The 23183-nt window shown below is 66.2% G+C and overlaps 1 protein-coding gene across 4 annotated transcripts in view; it reads left to right on the forward strand.

The window, feature by feature from the left end:
* DAPK2 (death associated protein kinase 2) overlaps positions 1-23183 on the forward strand; it is a 128253-nt gene that overhangs the window by 2970 nt on the left and 102100 nt on the right. Inside the window, exon 2 of one of the 4 annotated variants that reach the window (XM_075576091.1) lies at positions 6622-6710. The exons of the other annotated variants lie outside the window; for them this stretch is intronic. Within the exon in view, the coding sequence (XP_075432206.1) occupies positions 6649-6710 (62 nt within the window). The 5' untranslated portion in view covers positions 6622-6648. The remainder of the gene's footprint in view (positions 1-6621; positions 6711-23183) is intronic. 4 annotated transcript variants of the gene reach the window in all.

Here is a 23183-nt window from a genome sequence, read left to right on the forward strand (position 1 = left end):
GCTAATACTTGCACATGCCCGCACGGATCTGCACATGCCCGCACGGCTCTGCACATGCCCGCACGGCTCTGCACATGCCCGCACGGTTCTGCACATGCCCGCACGGCTCTGCACATGCCCGCACGGTTCTGCACATGCCCGCACGGTTCTGCACATGCCCGCACGGCTCTGCACATGCCCGCACGGCTCTGCACATGCCCGCACGGCTCTGCACATGCCCGCACGGCTCTGCACATGCCCGCACGGCTCTGCACATGCCCGCACGGTTCTGCACATGCCCGCACGGCTCTGCACATGCCCGCACGGCTCTGCACATGCCCGCACGGCTCTGCACATGCCCGCACGGTTCTGCACATGCCCGCACGGCTCTGCACATGCCCGCACGGCTCTGCACATGCCCGCACGGTTCTGCACATGCCCGCACGGCTCTGCACATGCCCGCACGGCTCTGCACATGCCCGCACGGACTGGCGTGTCTCAGGGATACACACAGTAAATAAAGTCGTTCTCCACATGATCCACTCTAATCTCTGTTTTCAGGGCAGTGAATGCCTGGGGGTGTATATATACTGTATATAACACGCAGGCTGTATATATGTATATATATATATATATATATACTGTGTATAACACGCGGGCTGTAGATATACTGTGTATAACACGCGGGCTGCATGTGCGGCTGGCACTGCCTTTGTAGTGGGTTTTTTAGCATTCTTTTGATGCATTTTCATTCTTTTTATGTTCGACACTGTTAATTATTTGATTTATTAATATTATTTTCATTGCAAATACATTTTTATTAGTATCTATAACTAGCATGGCGCCTGCACACGCCGCAGCGCGGTACAATGTGGGAGGGCAGTGAAAATGTCGGGGTGTGGGGCGTGTAAGGGGACGTGCGGGGTGTGTTAGGTGGGGTGTGTAAGGGGATGGTGTGTAAGGTGATGTGTGCGGGGCGTGTAAGGTGATGGTGTGTGGGTTGTGTAAGGGGATGTGCAGGGTGTGTAAGGGGATGTGCAGGGTGTGTAAGGTGATGTGGGTTGTGCAGGGTGTGTAAGGGGATATGCGGGTGTGTGCGGGGTGTGTAAGGGAATGGTGTGTAAGGTGATGATGTGTGCAGGGCGTGTAAGGGGATGGTGTGTTAGGTGATGTGTGCGAGGCGTGTAAGGTGATGTGCGCGAGGCGTGTAAGGTGATGTGCGGGGCGTGTAAGGTGGTGTGGGGTGTGTAAGGGGATGATGTGCGGGTTGTGTAAGGTGATGGTGTGCGGGGTGTGTAAGGTGATGGTGTGCGGGGTGTGTAAGGTGATGTGTGCGAGGTGTGTAAGGGGATGTGCGGGGTGTGTGAAGTGATGTGTGTGGGGTGTGCAAGGGGACGTGCAGGGTGTGCAAGGTGATGTGTGTAAGTGGATATGCGGGGTGTGTAAGGGGATGTGTAGAGGGTGTAAGGAGATGTGCTGGGTGAGGTGGGGTGGGGTGTGTGAGGTGGTGTGTGAGGTGAGGTGATGTGCGGGTGAGGTGGGGTGTGTGAGGTGATGTGAGGTGATGTGCGGGTGAGGTGGGGTGTGAGGTGATGTGCGGGGTGAGGTGAGGTTAGGTGGGGTGTGTGATGTGATGTGCGGGTGAGGTGGGGTGTGTGAGGTGATGTGCGGGGTGAGGTGGGGTGGGGTGTGAGGTGATGTGCGGGGTGAGGTGGGGTGTGCAAGGTGATGTGTGTAAGTGGATATGCGGGGTGTGTAAGGGGATGTGCAGAGGGTGTAAGGAGATGTGCTGGGTGAGGTTCGGTGGGGTGTGTGAGGTAATGTGCGGCTGAGGTGAGGTGATGTGCGGGGTGAGGTGGGGTGGGGTGGGGTGTGTGAGGTGATGTGCGGGGTGAGGTGAGGTGGGGTGTGTGAGGTGATGTGCGGGTGAGGTGGGGTGTGTGAGGTGATGTGCGGGGTGAGGTGTGTGAGGTGATGTGCGGGTGAGGTGGGGTGGGGTGTGTGAGGTGATGTGCGGGGTGGGGTGTGTGAGGTGATGTGCGGGGTGAGGTGAGGTGGTGTGGGGTGTGTGAGGTGATGTGCGGGGTGAGGTGGGGTGTGTGAGGTGATGTGCGGGGTGAGGTGGGGTGGGGTGTGTGAGGTGATGTGCGGGTGAGGTGGGGTGGGGTGTGTGAGGTGATGTGCGGGGTGAGGTGGGGTGGGGTGTGTGAGGTGATGTGCGGGGTGAGGTGGGGTGGGGTGAGGTGGGGTGGGGTGTGTGAGGTGATGTGCGGGTGGGGTGTGTGAGGTGATGTGCGGGGTGGGGTGGGGTGTGTGAGGTGATGTGCGGGGTGAGGTGGGGTGGGGTGAGGTGAGGTGGGGTGGGGTGTGTGAGGTGATGTGCGGGTGGGGTGTGTGAGGTGATGTGCGGGGTGGGGTGGGGTGTGTGAGGTGATGTGCGGGGTGAGGTGGGGTGGGGTGAGTGAGGTGATGTGCGGGGTGGGGTGGGGTGTGTGAGGTGATGTGCGAGGTGGGGTGGGGTGTGCGGGGTGAGGTGCGGTGGGGTGTGTGAGGTGATGTGCGGGTGAGGTGAGGTGGGGTGGTGTGTGTGAGGTGATGTGCGGGTGAGGTGGGGTGGGGTGTGTGAGGTGATGTGCGGGTGAGGTGAGGTGGGGTGGTGTGTGTGAGGTGATGTGCGGGGTGAGGTGGGGTGGGGTGTGTGAGGTGATGTGCGGGGTGAGATGAGGTGGGGTGGGGTGTGTGAGGTGATGTGCGGGGTGAGGTGAGGTGGGGTGGGGTGTGTGAGGTGATGTGCGGGGTGAGGTGAGGTGGGGTGGGGTGTGTGAGGTGATGTGCCGGGTGAGGTGGGGTGGGGTGTGTGAGGTGATGTGCGGGGTGGGGTGTGTGAGGTGATGTGCGGGGTGAGGTGGGGTGTGTGAGATGATGTGCGGGGTGAGGTGGGGTGGGGTGTGTGAGGTGATGTGCGGGGTGAGGTGTGTGAGGTGATGTGCAGGGTGAGGTGAGGTGGGGTGGGGTGTGTGAGGTGATGTGCGGGGTGAGGTGAGGTGGGGTGTGTGAGGTGATGTGCGGGGTGAGGTGAGGTGGGGTGGGGTGTGTGAGGTGATGTGCGGGGTGAGGTGGGGTGAGGTGATGTGCGGGGTGAGGTGAGGTGGGGTGGGGTGTGTGAGGTGATGTGCGGGGTGAGGTGGGGTGGGGTGTGTGAGGTGATGTGCGGGGTGAGGTGGGGTGTGTGAGGTGATGTGCGGGGTGAGGTGGGGTGGGGTGTGTGAGGTGATGTGCGGGGTTAGGTGGGGTGGGGTGTGTGAGGTGATGTGCGGGGTGGGGTGTGTGAGGTGATGTGCGGGGTGAGGTGGGGTGTGTGAGGTGATGTGCGGGGTGAGGTGGGGTGGGGTGTGTGAGGTGATGTGCGGGGTGAGGTGAGGTGGGGTGGGGTGTGTGAGGTGATGTGCGGGGTGAGGTGGGGTGGGGTGTGTGAGGTGATGTGCGGGGTGAGGTGGGGTGTGTGAGGTGATGTGCGGGGTGAGGTGAGGTGGGGTGGGGTGTGTGAGGTGATGTGCCGGGGTGAGGTGGGGTGGGGTGTGTGAGGTGATGTGCGGGGTGAGGTGAGGTGGGGTGGGGTGTGTGAGGTGATGTGCGGGGTGAGGTGGGGTGGGGTGTGTGAGGTGATGTGCGGGGTGAGGTGGGGTGTGTGAGGTGATGTGCGGGGTGAGGTGGGGTGTGTGAGGTGATGTACGGGTGAGGTGAGGTGGGGTGTGTGAGGTGATGTGCGGGTGAGGTGAGGTGGGGTGTGTGAGGTGATGTGCGGGGTGAGGTGGGGTGTGTGAGGTGATGTGCGGGGTGAGGTGGGGTGGGGTGTGTGAGGTGATGTGCGGGGTGAGGTGGGGTGTGAGGTGATGTGCGGGGTGAGGTGGGGTGGGGTGTGTGAGGTGATGTGCAGGGTGAGGTGAGGTGGGGTGTGTGAGGTGATGTGCGGGGTGAGGTGGGGTGTGTGAGGTGATGTGCGGGGTGAGGTGGGGTGGGGTGTGTGAGGTGATGTGCGGGGTGAGGTGGGGTGTGTGAGGTGATGTGCGGGGTGAGGTGGGGTGGGGTGGGTGAGGTGATGTGCGGGGTGAGGTGAGGTGGGGTGGGGTGTGTGAGGTGATGTGCGGGGTGAGGTGGGGTGGGGTGTGTGAGGTGATGTGCGGGGTGAGGTGGGGTGGGGTGGGGTGGGGTGGGGTGTGTGAGGTGATGTGCGGGGTGAGGTGAGGTGGGGTGTGTCAGGTGATGTGCGGGGTGAGGTGGGGTGGGGTGTGTGAGGTGATGTGCGGGGTGAGGTGGGGTGTGTGAGGTGATGTGCGGGGTGAGGTGAGGTGGGGTGGGGTGTGTGAGGTGATGTGCGAGGTGAGGTGGGGTGTGTGAGGTGATGTGCGGGGTGAGGTGGGGTGTGTGAGGTGATGTGCGGGGTGAGGTGAGGTGGGGTGGGGTGTGTGAGGTGATGTGCGGGGTGAGGTGGGGTGGGGTGTGTGAGGTGATGTGCGGGGTGAGGTGGGGTGGGGTGTGTGAGGTGATGTGCGGGGTGAGGTGAGGTGGGGTGGGGTGTGTGAGGTGATGTGCGAGGTGAGGTGGGGTGGGGTGTGTGAGGTGATGTGCGGGGTGAGGTGGGGTGGGGTGGGGTGTGTGAGGTGATGTGCGAGGTGAGGTGGGGTGGGGTGTGTGAGGTGATGTGCGAGGTGAGGTGGGGTGGGGTGTGTGAGGTGATGTGCGGGGTGAGGTGGGGTGTGTGAGGTGATGTGCGGGGTGAGGTGGGGTGTGTGAGGTGATGTGCGAGGTGAGGTGGGGTGTGTGAGGTGATGCGCGGGTGAGGTGGGGTGTGTGAGGTGATGTGCGGGGTGAGGTGGGGTGTGTGAGGTGATGTGCGGGGTGAGGTGGGGTGTGTGAGGTGATGTGCGGGGTGAGGTGGGGTGTGTGAGGTGATGTGCGGGGTGGGTGGGGTGTGTGAGGTGATGTGCGGGGTGAGGTGGGGTGTGTGAGGTGATGTGCGGGGTGATGTGGGCTGTGTGAGGTGATGTGCGGGTGTGCGGAGCGTGTACGGAAATATTTGTTGGACGGAAGCGGAGGAATTGTACAATATGTAAGTAAGACGGGGATATTGACCTTTGCTCCGTGTTATAGGGAGGGAGAGGCTCTTATCAAAGGAATTGGCAGATTAAACAAATGATTACAACATGAGCTGGTATTACACAGAGCCTCGTAAAGATACGTCATATATAGAGAGCATTATACAGCTACCCATATACACAGAGCCTTATTTACCCATATACACAGCGGCTTATAATTCCCCATATACAGTACACAGAGCCTTATAATTCCCCATATACAGAGCCCCCCAGCTGGGCAAATATGTTGTTTTAAATGAAAGTTATATTTCTCTAAATTACATCATTCTTAGAACATATATATATATACAGTATGTATATATATATATAGATATATATATATATTTATATATATATATATATATCTATATATATATATACAGTGTTCGACAAACCTATACATTTGCTCGCCCGGGCGAGTGGATTTAACCCCCGGGCGAGTAAATATTGGCCCAAGCAGCACACGTTTGGTACTAGGTGGCGAGTAGATTTTTTTTGTGTGGTGAGTAGATTTTTTGGTGATTTGTCAACCACTGTGTATATATATATATATATATATAATTTGTCCCATTGGAAGGGCTTTCTTTTTTTTACTGTTCTAAGTGTATACTGTATATATATATATCTATGAGAGAAAAGAGGGGGTTATATACTGTATATAACACGTGGGCTGACCTTCCAGAACCTTCCTTCTATCCTAAATACTCCAGTGATGTCAGAATTCCTTCTATCCTAAATACTCCAGTGATGTCAGAATCCCTATCCCAACACAGGAAGGGGCCCAGCATATAATATCCTGGTGTTAAGCCCTTACAGCAACCTAGTAAACCTTTAGGAGGGGGGGGAAGGGGAGCGGGGGGGGGGGGGGGGGAGCTTTACACAGAGTCACACATAGTCACACATTTTATTTTGTTTTATTTTGTATGCGTTTGTTTTTGATGCAAGAGGATTCTGGGGATAAAAATGGCGGCCGATCCTCACATCTGCAGCCTGTTAGAAGTTGGGGGGGGGGGGGTATTTGGGGTCTGTGTCAGTAATGGGATACATGGCTCACAGGATGTGTGCAGCCCGGGGGGGAGGGGAGGGGGAGGTAATTTTGGGAATGGTTCCACCTCACACAATCCGGCCCCCGTGAGATATGAGCCGCGCGCTGCGACATGTCTGCAAACATCTCAGCAATGCACGCTCTGATTACACAACTGCAGGACAGGAATAACCTACACCCCCCCGAGGCAACCCAAACCCCCCCAATTCTGTCCAGGAATATCTATACACTTAGATTGTAAGCTCTGCAGGGGAGGGTCTCTCTACCTGTCACACTTATCGCCATTGTTTGCAGTTTATTTCCCCTTGTATTGTCATGTTGGCGCTATATATAAATGACATTTATACCTATATAGAAGAGCGAGGTAAAAGCCTGAATATGTGGGATATATCCCCTGTCTGCCTTTGGGGGTCTGTATAGGGGAACATTACAGTGGGGGCGTGATTTCTCGCCCTGTCGCAGGTGTCTCGGCTGCGATCCTGTCCCAGCATGGCTGTGTTCAAACAGCAGAAGGTGGAGGATTTCTACGAGATCGGGGACGAGCTGGGGAGGTACGATAACCCGCAGATAACCCCGACACGCACCCTCACCCGCACATAACCCCGACACCCCCCCACCCCGCACATAACCCCGACACCCCCCCACCCCGCACATAACCCCGACACCCCCCACCCGCACATACCCGACACGCACCCCCACCCGCACATAACCCCGACACGCACCCCCACCCGCACATAACCCCGACACGCACCCCCACCCCGCACATAACCCCGACACGCACCCTCACCCGCACAATAACCCCGACACCCCCCCACCCCGCACATAACCCCGACACGCACCCCCACCCCGCACATAACCCCGACACGCACCCCCACCCGCACATAACCCCGACACGCACCCCCACCCCGCACATAACCCCGACACCCCCCACCCCCCGCACATAACCCCACCCCGCACATAACCCCGACACGCACCGCACATAACCCCGACACGCACCCCCACCCGCACATAACCCCGACACCCCTACCCCGCACATAACCCCGACACGCACCCCCACACCGCACATAACCCCGACACCCCCCCCACCCCCGCACATAACCCCGACACGCACCCTCACCCCGCACATAACCCCGACACGCACCCCCACCCCGCACATAACCCCGACACGCACATAACCCCGACACGCACCCCCACCCCGCACATAACCCCGACACACACCCCCACCCCGCACATAACCCCGACACACACCCCCACCCCGCACATAACCCCGACACCCCCCACCCCCGCACATAACCCCACCCCGCACATAACCCCGACACGCACCCTCACCCCGCACATAACCCCGACACGCACCCCACCCCGCACATAACCCCGACACGCACCCCCACCCCCGCACATAACCCCGACACCCCCCCACCCCCGCACATAACCCCGACACGCACCCCCACCCCGCACATAACCCCGACACGCACCCCCACCCCGCACATAACCCCGACACGCACTCCCACCCCGCACATAACCCCGACACGCACCCCCACCCCGCACATAACCCCGACCCCTTCACCCCGCACATAACCCCGACACCCCCCCACCCCGCACATAACCCCGACACGCACCCCCACCCCGCACATAACCCCGACACGCACCCCCACCCGCACATAACCCCGACACCCCCCACCCCGCACATAACCCCGACACGCACCCCCACCCGCACATAACCCCGACACGCACCCCCACCCCGCACATAACCCCGACACCCCCCCCACCCCGCACATTACCCCGCCACCCCCCAACCCCGCACATAACCCCGACACGCACCCCCACCCCGCACATAACCCCGACACCCCCCACCCCGCACATAACCCCGACACGCACCCCCACCCCGCACATAACCCCGACACACACCCCCACCCCGCACATAACCCCGACACGCACCCCCACCCCACACATAACCCGGCACCCCCCCACCCCGCACATAACCCCGACACGCACCCCCACCCCGCACATAACCCCGACACGCACCCCCACCCCACACATAACCCCGACACCCCCCCACCCTGCACATAACCCCGACCCCCCCCCACCCCGCACATAACCCCGACACGCACCCCCACCCCGACACGCACCCCCACCCCGCACATAACCCCGACACGCACCCCCACCCCGCACATAACCCCGACACGCACCCCCACCCCGCACATAACCCCGACACACCCCCCCACCCCGCACATAACCCCGACACCCCCCCCCCCCACCCCGCACATAACCCCGACACGCACCCCCACCCCGCACATAACCCCGACACGCACCCCCACCCCGCACATAACCCCGACACCCCCCACCCCGCACATAACCCCGACACCCCCCCCACCCTGCACATAACCCCGACACCCCCCCACCCCGCACATAACCCCGACACCCCCCCACCCCGCACATAACCCCGACACCCTCCCACCTCGCACATAACCCCGACACCCTCCCACCCTGCACATAACCCCGACACCCCCCCCACCCCCGCACATAACCCCGACACGCACCCCCACCCCGCACATAACCCTGACACGCACCCCCACCCCGCACATAACCCCGACACGCACCCCCACCCCGCACATAACCCGACACCCCCCACCCCCGCACATAACCCCGACACGCACCCCCACCCGCACATAACCCGACACCCCCCACCCCCGCACATAACCCCGACACGCACCCCCACCCCCGCACATAACCCCGACACGCACATAACCCCGACACCCCCCCCACCCCCGCACATAACCCCGACACGCACCCCCACCCCGCACATAACCCCGACACGCACCCCCACCCCGCACATAACCCCGACACCCCCTCCCCTTTCCCGCACATAACCCCGACACGCACCCCCACCCCGCACATAACCCCGACACGCACCCCCACCTCGCACATAACCCCGACACACCCCCCACCCCCGCACATAACCCCGACACGCACCCCCACCCCGCACATAACCCCGACACCCCCCCACCCCCGCACATAACCCCGACACGCACCCCCACCCCGCACATAACCCCGACACGCACCCCCACCTCGCACATAACCCCGACACCCCCCCACCCCGCACATAACCCCGACACGCACCCCGACACCCCCCACCCCGCACATAACCCCGACCCCCCCCACCCCGCACATAACCCCGACACGCACCCCCACCCTGCACATAACCCCGACACCCTCCCACCTCGCACATAACCCCGACACCCCCCCACCCCGCACATAACCCCGACACGCACCCCCACCCGCACATAACCCCGACACCCCCCACCCCGCACATAACCCCGACACCCCCCACCTCGCACATAACCCCGACACCCCCCCACCCTGCACATAACCCCGACACTCTCCCACCTCGCACATAACCCCGACACCCACCCCGCACATAACCCCGACACGCCCCCACCCCGCACATAACCCCGACACGCACCCGCACCCCGCACATAACCCCGACACCCCCCACCCCGCATATAACCCCGACACGCACCCCCACCCCGCACATAACCCCGACACCCCCCACCCTGCACATAACCCCGACACCCCCCACCCCGCACATAACCCCTACACCCTCCCACCTCGCACATAACCCCGACACGCACCCCCCCACCCTGCACATAACTCCGACACCCCCCCACCCCGCACATAACCCCGACACCCCCCCACCCTGCACATAACCCCGACACGCACCCCCACCCCGCACATAACCCCGACACGCACCCCCCACCCCGCACATAACCCCGACACCCCCCCACCCCCCGCACATAACCCCGACACGCACCCCCACCCCGCACATAACCCCGACACCCCCCCACCCCCGCACATAACCCCGACACGCACCCCCACCCCGCACATAACCCCGACACGCACCCCCACCCCGCACATAACCCCGACACGCACCCACCCCCACCCCGCACATAACCCCGACACGCACCCCCACCCCGCACATAACCCCGACACGCACCCCCACCCCGCACATAACCCCGACACGCACCCCCACCCCCGCACATAACCCCGACACCCCCCCACCCCCGCACATAACCCCGACACGCACCCCCACCCCGCACATAACCCCGACACGCACCCCCACCCCGCACATAACCCCGACACGCACTCCCACCCCGCACATAACCCCGACACGCACCCCCCACCCCGCACATAACCCCGACACCCCCCCACCCCCGCACATAACCCGACACCCCCCCACCCCGCACATAACCCCGACACCCCCCCACCCCGCACATAACCCCGACACCCCCCCACCCCCGCACATAACCCCGACACCCCCCCACCCCGCACATAACCCCGACACCCCCCCACCCCCGCACATAACCCCGACACCCCCCCACCCTGCACATAACCCCGACACGCTCCCCCACCCCGCACATAACCCCGACACCCCCCACCCCGCATATAACCCCGACACGCACCCCCACCCCGCACATAACCCCGACACCCCCCACCCCGCACATAACCCCGACACCCCCCACCCCGCACTTAACCCCGACACCCTCCCACCTCGCACATAACCCCGACACGCACCCCCCCACCCTGCACATAACCCCGACACCCCCCAACCCCGCACATAACCCCGACACCCCCCCCACCCTGCACATAACCCCGACACGCACCCCACCCCGCACATAACCCCGACACGCACCCCCCACCCCGCACATAACCCCGACACCCCCCCACCCCCGCACATAACCCCGACACGCACCCCCACCCCGCACATAACCCCGACACCCCCCCACCCCCGCACATAACCCCGACACGCACCCCCACCCCGCACATAACCCCGACACGCACCCCCACCCCGCACATAACCCCGACACGCACCCCCACCCCGCACATAACCCCGACACGCACCCCCACCCCGCACATAACCCCGACACGCACCCCCACCCCGCACATAACCCCGACACGCACCCCCACCCCGCACATAACCCCGACACGCACCCCCACCCCGCACATAACCCCGACACCCCCCCACCCCCGCACATAACCCCGACACGCACCCCCACCCCGCACATAACCCCGACACGCACCCCCACCCCGCACATAACCCCGACACGCACTCCCACCCCGCACATAACCCCGACACGCACCCCCCACCCCGCACATAACCCGACACCCCCCCACCCCCGCACATAACCCGACACCCCCCCACCCCGCACATAACCCCGACACCCCCCCACCCCGCACATAACCCCGACACCCCCCCACCCCCGCACATAACCCCGACACCCCCCCACCCCGCACATAACCCCGACACCCCCCCACCCCCGCACATAACCCCGACACCCCCCCACCCTGCACATAACCCCGACACGCTCCCCCACCCCGCACATAACCCCGACACCCTCCCACCCCACACATAACCCCGACACGCACCCCCACCCCGCACATAACCCCGACACCCTCCCACCCCGCACATAACCCCGACACGCACCCCCACCCCGCACATAACCCGACACCCCCCCCACCCCGCACATAACCCCGACACGCACCCCCACCCCGCACATAACCCCGACACCCCCCCACCCTGCACATAACCCCGACACCCCCCCACCCCGCACATAACCCCGACACGCACCCCCACCCGCACATAACCCCGACACCCCCCACCCCGCACATAACCCCGACACCCCCCACCCCGCACATAACCCCGACACGCACCCCCACCCTGCACATAACCCCGACACCCTCCCACCTCGCACATAACCCCGACACCCCCCCACCCCGCACATAACCCCGACACGCACCCCCACCCGCACATAACCCCGACACCCCCCACCCCGCACATAACCCCGACACCCCCCACCTCGCACATAACCCCGACACCCCCCCACCCTGCACATAACCCCCGACACCCTCCCACCTCGCACATAACCCCGACACCCCCCCACCCCGCACATAACCCCGACACCCCCCAACCCCGCACATAACCCCGACACCCCCCCACCCCGCACATAACCCCGACACCCCCCCACCCCGCACATAACCCCGACACCCCCCCACCCCGCACATAACCCCGACACGCCCCCACCCCGCACATAACCCCGACACGCACCCCCACCCCGCACATAACCCCGACACCCCCCACCCCGCATATAACCCCGACACGCACCCCCACCCCGCACATCACCCCGGCACCCCCCACCCTGCACATAACCCCGACACCCCCCACCCCGCACATAACCCCGACACCCTCCCACCTCGCACATAACCCCGACACGCACCCCCCCCACCCTGCACATAACCCCGACACCCCCCCCACCCCGCACATAACCCCGACACCCCCCCACCCTGCACATAACCCCGACACGCACCCCCACCCCGCACATAACCCCGACACGCACCCCCCCACCCCGCACATAACCCCGACACCCCCCCACCCCCCGCACATAACCCCGACACGCACCCCCACCCCGCACATAACCCCGACACCCCCCCACCCCCGCACATAACCCCGACACGCACCCCCACCCCGCACATAACCCCGACACGCACCCCCACCCCGCACATAACCCCGACACGCACCCCCACCCCGCACATAACCCCGACACGCACCCCCACCCCGCACATAACCCCGACACGCACCCCCACCCCGCACATAACCCCGACACGCACCCCCACCCCGCACATAACCCCGACACCCCCCCACCCCCGCACATAACCCCGACACGCACCCCCACCCCGCACATAACCCCGACACGCACCCCCACCCCGCACATAACCCCGACACGCACTCCCACCCCGCACATAACCCCGACACGCACCCCCCACCCCGCACATAACCCCGACACCCCCCCACCCCCGCACATAACCCGACACCCCCCCACCCCGCACATAACCCCGACACCCCCCCACCCCGCACATAACCCCGACACCCCCGCACATAACCCCGACACCCCGCACATAACCCCGACACCCCCCCACCCCCGCACATAACCCCGACACCCCCCCACCCTGCACATATCCCCGACACGCTCCCCCACCCCGCACATAACCCCGACACCCCCCACCCCGCATATAACCCCGACACGCACCCCCACCCCGCACATAACCCCGACACCCCCCACCCTGCACATAACCCCGACACCCCCCACCCCGCACATAACCCCGACACCCTCCCACCTCGCACATAACCCCGACACGCACCCCCCCACCCTGCACATAACCCCGACACCCCCCCACCCCGCACATAACCCCGACACCCCCCCACCCTGCACATAACCCCGACACGCACCCCCACCCCGCACATAACCCCGACACGCACCCCCCACCCCGCACATAACCCCGACACCCCCCCACCCCCGCACATAACCCCGACACGCACCCCCACCCCGCACATAACCCCGACAGCCCCCCACCCCCGCACATAACCCCGACACGCACCCCCACCCCGCACATAACCCCGACACGCACCCCCACCCCGCACATAACCCTGACACGCACCCCCACCCCGCACATAACCCCGACACGCACCCCCACCCCGCACATAACCCCGACACGCACCCCCACACCGCACATAACCCCGACACCCCCCCACCCCCGCACATAACCCCGACACGCACCCCCACCCCGCACATAACCCCGACACGCACCCCCACCCCGCACATAACCCCGACACGCACTCCCACCCCGCACATAACCCCGACACGCACCCCCCACCCCGCACATAACCCGACACCCCCCACCCCCGCACATAACCCGACACCCCCCCCACCCCGCACATAACCCCGACACCCCCCCACCCCGCACATAACCCCGACACCCCCCTACCCCCGCACATAACCCCGACACCCCCCCACCCCGCACATAACCCCGACACCCCCCCACCCTGCACATAACCCCGACACGCTCCCCCACCCCGCACATAACCCCGACACCCTCCCACCCCGCACATAACCCCGACACGCACCCCCACCCCGCACATAACCCCGACACCCTCCCACCTCGCACATAACCCCGACACCCTCCCACCCCCGCACATAACCCGACACCCCCCCCACCCCGCACATAACCCCGACACCCCCCCACCCCGCACATAACCCCGACACCCCCCACCCCCGCACATAACCCCGACACCCCCCCACCCCGCACATAACCCCGACACCCCCCCACCCCCGCACATAACCCCGACACCACCCCACCCTGCACATAACCCCGACACGCTCCCCCACCCCGCACATAACCCCGACACCCTCCCACCCCGCACATAACCCCGACACGCACCCCCACCCCGCACATAACCCGACACCCCCCACCCCGCACATAACCCCGACACGCACCCCCACCCCGCACATAACCCCGACACGCACCCCCACCCCGCACATAACCCCGACACGCACCCCCACCCCGCACATAACCCCGACACGCACCCCCACCCCGCACATAACCCCGACACGCACCCCCACCCCGCACATAACCCCGACACGCACCCCCACCCCGCACATAACCCCGACACCCCCCCACCCCCGCACATAACCCCGACACGCACCCCCACCCCGCACATAACCCCGACACGCACCCCCACCCCGCACATAACCCCGACACGCACTCCCACCCCGCACATAACCCCCGACACGCACCCCCCCACCCCGCACATAACCCCGACACCCCCCCACCCCCGCACATAACCCGACACCCCCCCACCCCGCACATAACCCCGACACCCCCCCACCCCGCACATAACCCCGACACCCCCGCACATAACCCCGACACCCCGCACATAACCCCGACACCCCCCCACCCCCGCACATAACCCCGACACCCCCCCACCCTGCACATATCCCCGACACGCTCCCCCACCCCGCACATAACCCCGACACCCCCCACCCCGCATATAACCCCGACACGCACCCCCACCCCGCACATAACCCCGACACCCCCCACCCTGCACATAACCCCGACACCCCCCACCCCGCACATAACCCTGACACCCTCCCACCTCGCACATAACCCCGACACGCACCCCCCCACCCTGCACATAACCCCGACACCCCCCCCACCCCGCACATAACCCCGACACCCCCCCACCCCGCACATAACCCCGACACGCACCCCCACCCCGCACATAACCCCGACACGCACCCCGCACATAACCCCGACACCCCCCCACCCCGCACATAACCCCGACACGCACCCCCACCCCGCACATAACCCCGACACCCCCCCACCCCCGCACATAACCCCGACACGCACCCCCACCCCGCACATAACCCCGACACGCACCCCCACCCCGCACATAACCCTGACACGCACCCCCACCCCGCACATAACCCTGACACGCACCCCCACCCCGCACATAACCCCGACACGCACCCCCACACCGCACATAACCCCGACACCCCCCCACCCCCGCACATAACCCCGACACGCACCCCCACCCCGCACATAACCCCGACACGCACCCCCACCCCGCACATAACCCCGACACGCACTCCCACCCCGCACATAACCCCGACACGCACCCCCCACCCCGCACATAACCCGACACCCCCCACCCCCGCACATAACCCGACACCCCCCCACCCCGCACATAACCCCGACACCCCCCCCACCCCGCACATAACCCCGACACCCCCCTACCCCCGCACATAACCCCGACACCCCCCCACCCCGCACATAACCCCGACACCCCCCCACCCCCGCACATAACCCCGACACCCCCCCACCCTGCACATAACCCCGACACGCTCCCCCACCCCGCACATAACCCCGACACCCTCCCACCCCGCACATAACCCCGACACGCACCCCCCCACCCCGCACATAACCCGACACCCCCCACCCCCGCACATAACCCGACACCCCCCCACCCCGCACATAACCCCGACACCCCCCCACCCCGCACATAACCCCGACACCCCCCTACCCCCGCACATAACCCCGACACCCCCCCACCCCGCACATAACCCCGACACCCCCCCCACCCCCGCACATAACCCCGACACCCCCCCACCCTGCACATAACCCCGACACGCTCCCCCACCCCGCACATAACCCCGACACCCTCCCACCCCGCACATAACCCCGACACGCACCCCCACCCCGCACATAACCCCGACACCCTCCCACCTCGCACATAACCCCGACACCCTCCCACCCCCGCACATAACCCGACACCCCCCCACCCCGCACATAACCCCGACACCCCCCCACCCCGCACATAACCCCGACACCCCCCCACCCCCGCACATAACCCCGACACCCCCCCACCCCGCACATAACCCCGACACCCCCCCACCCCCGCACATAACCCCGACACCCCCCACCCTGCACATAACCCCGACACGCTCCCCCACCCCGCACATAACCCCGACACCCTCCCACCCCGCACATAACCCCGACACGCACCCCCACCCCGCACATAACCCGACACCCCCCCACCCCGCACATAACCCCGACACGCACCCCCACCCCGCACATAACCCCGACACCCCCCCACCCTGCACATAACCCCGACACCCTCCCACCTCGCACATAACCCCGACACCCCCCCCACCCTGCACATAACCCCGACATGCACCCCCACCCCGCACATAACCCCGACACCCCCCCACCCCGCACATAACCCCGACACCCCCCCACCCCGCACATAACCCCGACACCCCCCCACCCCGCGCACAACCCCGACACGCACCCCCACCCCGCACATAACCCCGACACCCCCCCACCCCGCACATAACCCCGACACCCCCCCACCCCCGCACATAACCCCGACACCCCCCCACCCCGCACATAACCCCGACACCCCCCCACCCCCGCACATAACCCCGACACCCCCCCACCCTGCACATAACCCCGACACCCCCCCACCCTGCACATAACCCCGACACGCTCCCCCACCCCGCACATAACCCCGACACCCTCCCATCCCGCACATAACCCCGACACGCACCCCCACCCCGCACATAACCCCGACACCCCCCCACCTCGCACATAACCCCGACACCCTCCCACCCCCGCACATAACCCGACACCCCCCCACCCCGCACATAACCCCGACACCCCCCCACCCCGCACATAACCCCGACACCCCCCCACCCCCGCACATAACCCCGACACCCCCCCACCCCGCACATAACCCCGACACCCCCCCACCCCCGCACATAACCCCGACACCCCCCCACCCTGCACATAACCCCGACACGCTCCCCCACCCCGCACATAACCCCGACACCCTCCCACCCCGCACATAACCCCGACACGCACCCCCACCCCGCACATAACCCGACACCCCCCCACCCCGCACATAACCCCGACACGCACCCCCCACCCCGCACATAACCCCGACACCCCCCCACCCTGCACATAACCCAGACACCCTCCCACCTCGCACATAACCCCGACACCCCCCCCACCCCGCACATAACCCCGACACCCCCCCACCCCGCACATAACCCCGACACCCCCCCACCCCGCACATAACCCCGACACCCCCCACCCCGCACATAACCCCGACACGCACCCCCACCCCGCACATAACCCCGACACCCCCCACCCTGCACATAACCCCGACACCCCCCCACCCCGCACATAACCCCGACACGCACCCCCCACCCCGCACATAACCCCGACACCCCCCCCACCCCCGCACATAACCCCGACACGCACCCCCACCCCGCACATAACCCCGACACGCACCCCCACCCCGCACATAACCCCGACACCCCCTCACATAACCCTGACACCCCCCACCCCGCACATAACCCTGACACCCCCCACCCCGCACATAACCCCGACACCCCCCCACCCCGCACATAACCCCGACACCCCCCCACCCCGCACATAACCCCGACACGCACCCCCACCCCGCACATAACCCCGACACCCCCCCACCCCGCACATAACCCCGACACCCCCCCACCCCGCACATAACCCCGACATGCACCCCCACCCCGCACATAACCCCGACACCCCCCCCACCCCGCACATAACCCCGACACCCCCCCCACCCCCGCACATAACCCCGACACGCACCCCCCCACCCTGCACATAACCCCGACACACCCCCCCACCCCCGCACATAACCCGACACACCCCCACCCCGCACATAACCCCGACACCCCCCCACCCCGCACATAACCCCGACACCCCCCCACCCCGCACATAACCCCGACATGCACCCCCACCCCGCACATAACCCCGACACCCCCCCCACCCCGCACATAACCCCGACACGCACCCCCCACCCCGCACATAACCCCGACACCCCCCCACCCCGCACATAACCCCGACACCCCCCCACCCCGCACATAACCCCGACACACACCCCCACCCCGCACATAACCCCGACACCCCCCCACCCCGCACATAACCCCGACACACCCCCCCACCCCGCACATAACCCCGACACCCCCCCACCCCGCACATAACCCCGACACGCACCCCCACCCCGCACATAACCCCGACACCCCCCCCACCCCGCACATAACCCCGACACGCACCCCCACCCCGCACATAACCCCGACACCCCCCCCACCCCGCACATAACCCCGACACGCACCCCCACCCCGCACATAACCCCGACACCCCCCCACCCCGCACATAACCCCGACATGCACCCCCCCACCCCGCACATAACCCCGACACGCACCCCCACCCCGCACATAACCCCGACACCCCCCCCCACCCCGCACATAACCCCGACACGCACCCCCACCCCGCACATAACCCCGACACGCACCCCCCCCCACCCCGCACATAACCCCGACACGCACCCCCACCCCGCACATAACCCCGACACGCACCCCCACCCCGCACATAACCCCGACACGCACCCCCCCCACCCCGCACATAACCCCGACACGCACCCCCACCCCGCACATAACCCCGACACCCCCCCCACCCCGCACATAACCCAGACACGCACCCCCACCCCGCACATAACCCCGACACGCACCCCCACCCCGCACATAACCCGACCCCCCCCCCACCCCGCACATAACCCCGACACGCACCCCCACCCGCACATAACCCCGACACCCCCCACCCCGCATATAACCCCGACACCCCCCACCCCGCACATAACCCCGACACCCCCCACCCCCGCACATAACCCCGACACGCACCCCCACCCTGCACATAACCCCGACACCCCCCCACCCCCGCACATAACCCCGACACGCACCCCCACCCCCGCACATAACCCCGACACGCACCCCCACCCCCGCACATAACCCCGACACGCACCCCCACCTCGCACATAACCCCGACACCCCCCACCCTGCACATAACCCCGACACCCCCCCACCCCGCACATAACCCCGACACCCCCCCACCCCGCACATAACCCCGACACGCACCCCCACCCGCACATAACCCCGACACCCCCCACCCCGCATATAACCCCGACACCCCCCACCCCCGCACATAACCCCGACACGCACCCCCACCCCCGCACATAACCCCGACACGCACCCCCACCCTGCACATAACCCCGACACCCCCCCCACCCCCGCACATAACCCCGACACGCACCCCCACCCCCGCACATAACCCCGACACGCACCCCCACCCCCGCACATAACCCCGACACGCACCCCCACCTCGCACATAACCCCGACACCCCCCACCCTGCACATAACCCCGACACCCCCCCACCCCGCACATAACCCCGACACCCCCCCACCCCGCACATAACCCCGACACGCACCCCCACCCCCGCACATAACCCCGTATGCACCCCCACCCCGCACATAACCCCGACACGCACCCCCCCACCCCGCACATAACCCCGACACGCACCCCCACCCCGCACATAACCCCGACACCCCCCCCCACCCCGCACATAACCCCGACACGCAACCCCACCCCGCACATAACCCCGACACGCACCCCCACCCCGCACATAACCCCGACACCCCCCCCACCCCGCACATAACCCCGACACGCACCCCCACCCGCACATAACCCCGACACCCCCCACCCCGCATATAACCCCGACACCCCCCACCCCGCACATAACCCCGACACCCCCCACCCCCGCACATAACCCCGACACGCACCCCCACCCCCGCACATAACCCCGACACACACCCCCACCCTGCACATAACCCCGACACCCCCCCACCCCCGCACATAACCCCGACATGCACCCCCACCCCCGCACATAACCCCGACACACACCCCCACCTCGCACATAACCCCGACACCCCCCACCCTGCACATAACCCCGACACCCCCCCACCCCGCACATAACCCCGACACCCCCCCACCCCGCACATAACCCCGACACGCACCCCCACCCCCGCACATAACCCCGACACGCACCCCCACCCCCGCACATAACCCCGACATGCACCCCCACCCCCGCACATAACCCCGACACGCACCCCCCACCCCGCACATAACCCCGACACCCCCCCCCCCCCCCACCCCGCACATAACCCCGACACGCACCCCCACCCCGCACATAACCCCGACACGCACCCCCCCACCCCGCACATAACCCCGACACTCCCCCCACCCCGCACATAACCCCGACACGCACCCCCACCCCGCACATAACCCCGACACGCACCCCCACCCCGCACATAACCCCGACACGCACCCCCACCCCGCACATAACCCCGACACGCACCCCCACCCCGCACATAACCCCGACACGCACCCCCTCCCCGCACATAACCCCGACACGCACCCCCACCTCGCACATAACCCCGACACGCACCCCCACCCCGCACATAACCCCGACACCCCCCCACCCCGCACATAACCCCGACACGCACCCCCACCCCGCACATAACCCCGACACGCACCCCCACCCCGCACATAACCCCGACACCCCCCCACCCCGCACATAACCCCGACACCCCCCCACCCCGCACATAACCCCGACACCCCCCCACCCTGCACATAACCCCGACACGCTCCCCCACCCCGCACATAACCCCGACACCCTCCCACCCCGCACATAACCCCGACACGCACCCCCACCCCGCACATAACCCGACACCCCCCCACCCCGCACATAACCCCGACACGCACCCCCACCCCGCACATAACCCCGACACCCCCCCACCCTGCACATAACCCCGACACCCTCCCACCTCGCACATAACCCCGACACCCCCCCACCCCGCACATAACCCTGACATGCACCCCCACCCCGCACATAACCCCGACACCCCCCCACCCCGCACATAACCCCGACACCCCCCCACCCCGCACATAACCCCGACACCCCCCCACCCCGCACATAACCCCGACACGCACCCCCACCCCGCACATAACCCCGACACCCCCCACCCTGCACATAACCCCGACACCCCCCCACCCCGCACATAACCCCGACACCCTCCCACCTCGCACATAACCCCGACACCCCCACCCCCGCACATAACCCGACACACCCCCACCCCGCACATAACCCCGACACCCCCCCACCCCGCACATAACCCCGACACCCCCCCACCCCGCACATAACCCCGACACCCCCCCCCCCACCCCCGCACATAACCCGACACACCCCCACCCCGCACATAACCCCGACACCCCCCCCCCACCCCCGCACATAACCCGACACACCCCCACCCCGCACATAACCCCGACACCCCCCCACCCCGCACATAACCCCGACACCCCCCCACCCCGCACATAACCCCGACATGCACCCCCACCCCGCACATAACCCCGACACCCCCCCCACCCCGCACATAACCCCGACACGCACCCCCCACCCCGCACATAACCCCGACACGCACCCCCCACCCCGCACATAACCCCGACACCCCCCCCACCCCCGCACATAACCCGACACCCCCCCACCCCGCACATAACCCCGACACCCCGACACCCCCCCACCCCGCACATAACCCCGACACCCCCCCACCCCGCACATAACCCCGACACACCCCCCCACCCCGCACATAACCCCGACACCCCCCCACCCCGCACATAACCCCGACACACCCCCCCACCCCGCACATAACCCCGACACCCCCCCACCCCCGCACATAACCCGACACCCCCCCACCCCGCACATAACCCCGACACCCCCCCACCCCGCACATAACCCTGACACCCCCCCACCCCCGCACATAACCCCGACACCCCCCCACCCCGCACATAACCCCGACACCCCCCCACCCCCGCACATAACCCCGACACCCCCCCACCCCGCACATAACCCCGACATGCACCCCCCCACCCATAACCCCGACACGCACCCCCACCCCGCACATAACCCCGACACCCCCCCCACCCCGCACATAACCCCGACACGCACCCCCACCCCGCACATAACCCCGACACGCACCCCCCCACCCCGCACATAACCCCGACACGCACCCCCACCCCGCACATAACCCCGACACGCACCCCCACCCCGCACATAACCCCGACACGCACCCCCCCACCCCGCACATAACCCCGACACGCACCCCCACCCCGCACATAACCCCGACACCCCCCCCCACCCCGCATATAACCCCGACACGCACCCCCACCCCGCACATAACCCCGACACGCACCCCCACCCCGCACATAACCCCGACACGCACCCCCACCCCGCACATAACCCCGACACCCCCCCCCCACCCCGCATATAACCCCGACACGCACCCCCACCCCGCACATAACCCCGACACGCACCCCCACCTCGCACATAACCCCGACACCCCCCACCCTGCACATAACCCCGACACCCCCCCACCCGCACATAACCCCGACACCCCCCACCCCTGCACATAACCCCGACACCCCCCCCCCCACCCCGCACATAACCCCGACACCCCCCACCCCGCACATAACCCCGACACGCACCCCCACCCCCGCACATAACCCCGACACCCCCCACCCCGCACATAACCCGACACGCACCCCCACCCCGCACATAACCCGACACGCACCCCCACCCCGCACATAACCCCGACACCCCCCCACCCCCGCACATAACCCCGACACCCCCCCCACCCCGCACATAACCCCGACACCCCCCCACCCCCGCACATGACCCCGACACCCCCCCCACCCCCGCACATAAC

The sequence above is a fragment of the Ascaphus truei genome, chromosome 18 (assembly GCF_040206685.1).
Source record: "Ascaphus truei isolate aAscTru1 chromosome 18, aAscTru1.hap1, whole genome shotgun sequence".
Classification (NCBI taxonomy): domain Eukaryota; kingdom Metazoa; phylum Chordata; class Amphibia; order Anura; family Ascaphidae; genus Ascaphus; species Ascaphus truei.